This window comes from Lipotes vexillifer, unplaced genomic scaffold (genome assembly GCF_000442215.2).
Source record: "Lipotes vexillifer unplaced genomic scaffold, Lipotes_vexillifer_v1.1 scaffold796, whole genome shotgun sequence".
NCBI lineage: Eukaryota > Metazoa > Chordata > Mammalia > Artiodactyla > Lipotidae > Lipotes > Lipotes vexillifer.
In genome coordinates this window covers 3,133,452-3,135,806 of record NW_006773072.1, presented here as the reverse complement: position 1 = coordinate 3,135,806, position 2,355 = coordinate 3,133,452, and the positions used below count along the sequence as shown (strand labels likewise).

The following is a 2,355-nucleotide window of genomic DNA, read 5'->3' as shown; positions in this document are numbered from 1 at the left end:
CAAAAAAAAAAAAAAAAAAAAAAAAAAAGAGTTGGAATTAATTAGCCTGCGAATATGGCCTTCACCTCCCATTTAGATTAAATTAAATTTTTGAGTATAATTGGTAGAACTGGGTGTGTTCTCAGCATTCCCAACTCATTTTACTTAAAGTAGCCCAGTTGATTGATTGATTGGTCTGTCCACCTATCCATCTATCCATCCATCCACGTGTCCATTCATCTATTCTTCCTTTTTTGACCATCTTTTTCTTTCCTTCCATCCATACAGCCTTTCTTCTTTATGTCCATCCATCCTTTCTTTTCATTAATCTATCCATCATCCTTCCTTCCTTCCTCCCTCCCTTCCTTCTTTCCTTCCTCCCTTCCTTCTTTCCATCCATCTTTTTTCGTTTTCATCTATCCATTTATCCACCATCCTTTCATCCAGCCAGCCAGCCTGCTACTGAGGCTGAGAGTAAACTGTTTTGGGGTTTGGAAAGCCCTGGGTTAATATACAAGACCACTGATTAATCATAAGACCTTGGACGGATTATTCATCTCTCCAAGTCTGCTCAGCTGTGAAACATATATGAAGATGGTACTAACCTCATAAGGCTGTTGTCGGGAAGATGAGATAATGCTGCAAAGCCCTTAGCACAGTGAGTGGCTATTACATTCTAGACCCTGAGTTGGACACATCGCTTTATCCAATGATGTCTTCTTTAGAAAAGACAGGTCGTGTAACTTCTGGTCAAAGCCAATTTTGGTCTCCATAATTATCCCATAGTCTTCCCTTTACTTTTGTGTTTTGTCCTGTCCACCTGAGGTGGCCTTCCGTCTTGGGCCAAGCTCTTTAACGAAGGTGGCCACAGGCACGTCTGTATGATCTGGACCTCCGGTGACTGACGGCACTTCCACTCTTTATCTTGCAGCCGGCCAAGCTTGCCGAGGCCTTCAAGTACTTTGTGCAGGGCATGGGATACAGTGAGTATGGCCTTTCCTAGCAGGCGGTGGGTTGAAGGGCCGGTGTGGGAATTGGAACCAGGTTGGGATGAGTACAGTGTTCTGTATCACCTTGGCCAGCTTCAGCTTTTTTGCAAACCGGGCAGGTCAGGGAGGAAGTATTTTGGTGTGTGGAGGATGGGCCGCAGGGCAGGGGTTCTAGTTTCTCCTCACACCACAGTGCCTCATTCTCCCTCCATTGTTGAACAGAAGCTGTTTCACACCAGGGAATGTTTTAAGGTTTAGGTGAGGATTATCCCTCTGAGCACCAAGAAGACAACAAACAATGAGACCATGAAAATCTTTTTAATTTTGATTACATACTTTTTAAGAGACTTGTAGTGATGATGGCGATGCTGGTAATGGCAATGATGATGATGATGATGGTGGTGGTGATGAAAGATTAATAAATCCTTTATTTTTTTCTTATTTAATCATCACAATAATCCTAGGAGATACTCTTATCCTCATTTACAAATGATGAAGCTGAGGCTTTGAGAGATTAAGTAAGGAGCAGAGTGGGGATCTGTGAAAGTTCTTTGAAAACTGTAAAGCTCTGAACAAGTGGGTGATAAAGCCACTTACATTCAAGACAGAGCATGTCTTTGCTAAATCATTAGATTTGGGAATTGAAGGATAAATAGAAGCACAATTAAAGAACTTGGAGCTTCTTGCGTTATGATTATCGTTTATTTACAGACATTTATTCACAGACACATTTTCAGAAATGCAGTCCCATGACCAGGACAGACAACACCAAGTGTAAGCACACTGCTGGGCAGCAGCCACCGTTGGTATATGTTGGTGTGTCGGCCACGGTTCCGGCCCTGATGTGGTTCTTTGGGTTCTTTCTGTCTGCTGCCTGGAATTATAATTCATGTGCTCACCTTACCAAGGAAGTCTGGGCGTCTCATCACTTCCCCCCCTTTTTTTTTTTTTTTTTTTGCTGAGGCTTAAACTGTTTGCTCATTTAAAATAGTAATGTTATGTTTGGTCAACTGACTGCAGTCTTAAGGTTGGCCTCAGCCGTGTTTAGTTTCTGGAGGGGCTGAGAGTGGACGAGCCTGATTTACATGCTTCGGACAGGATCCCTGTCCCAACGTGCCCTCTTCCAACAGAAAACATCTGCTTGTGGGTCTCCTGCCTTTCCAGCCTCTCTCCCTCCGAGAAAATGTGCAGGCAAAGGCAGTAACTAGAGGAAGGCCTTCATTTACCTTGCAGCCATGAATTGCAACTCGTTTGTCTTGGACCTGCCCTGGGTTTAGATTTCTGCTTTGAAAGTGCATTCTCGGGAGAAAGGAAGTGAAAGGCAGGCCTTGTTTTTCCCCCCACATAAGCTTCTGTTTCCAGAAAGCTGAAGCATCCTGCAGGTCGT

At 43.7% G+C, this 2,355-nt stretch overlaps 1 protein-coding gene across 1 annotated transcript in view; it reads left to right on the top strand.

Moving 5' to 3' along the window:
* NDRG1 (N-myc downstream regulated 1) overlaps positions 1-2,355 on the top strand; it is a 41,729-nt gene that overhangs the window by 37,683 nt on the left and 1,691 nt on the right. The window contains exon 14 of the mRNA XM_007448000.1: positions 911-962. Within this exon, the coding sequence (XP_007448062.1) occupies positions 911-962 (52 nt within the window). The remainder of the gene's footprint in view (positions 1-910; positions 963-2,355) is intronic.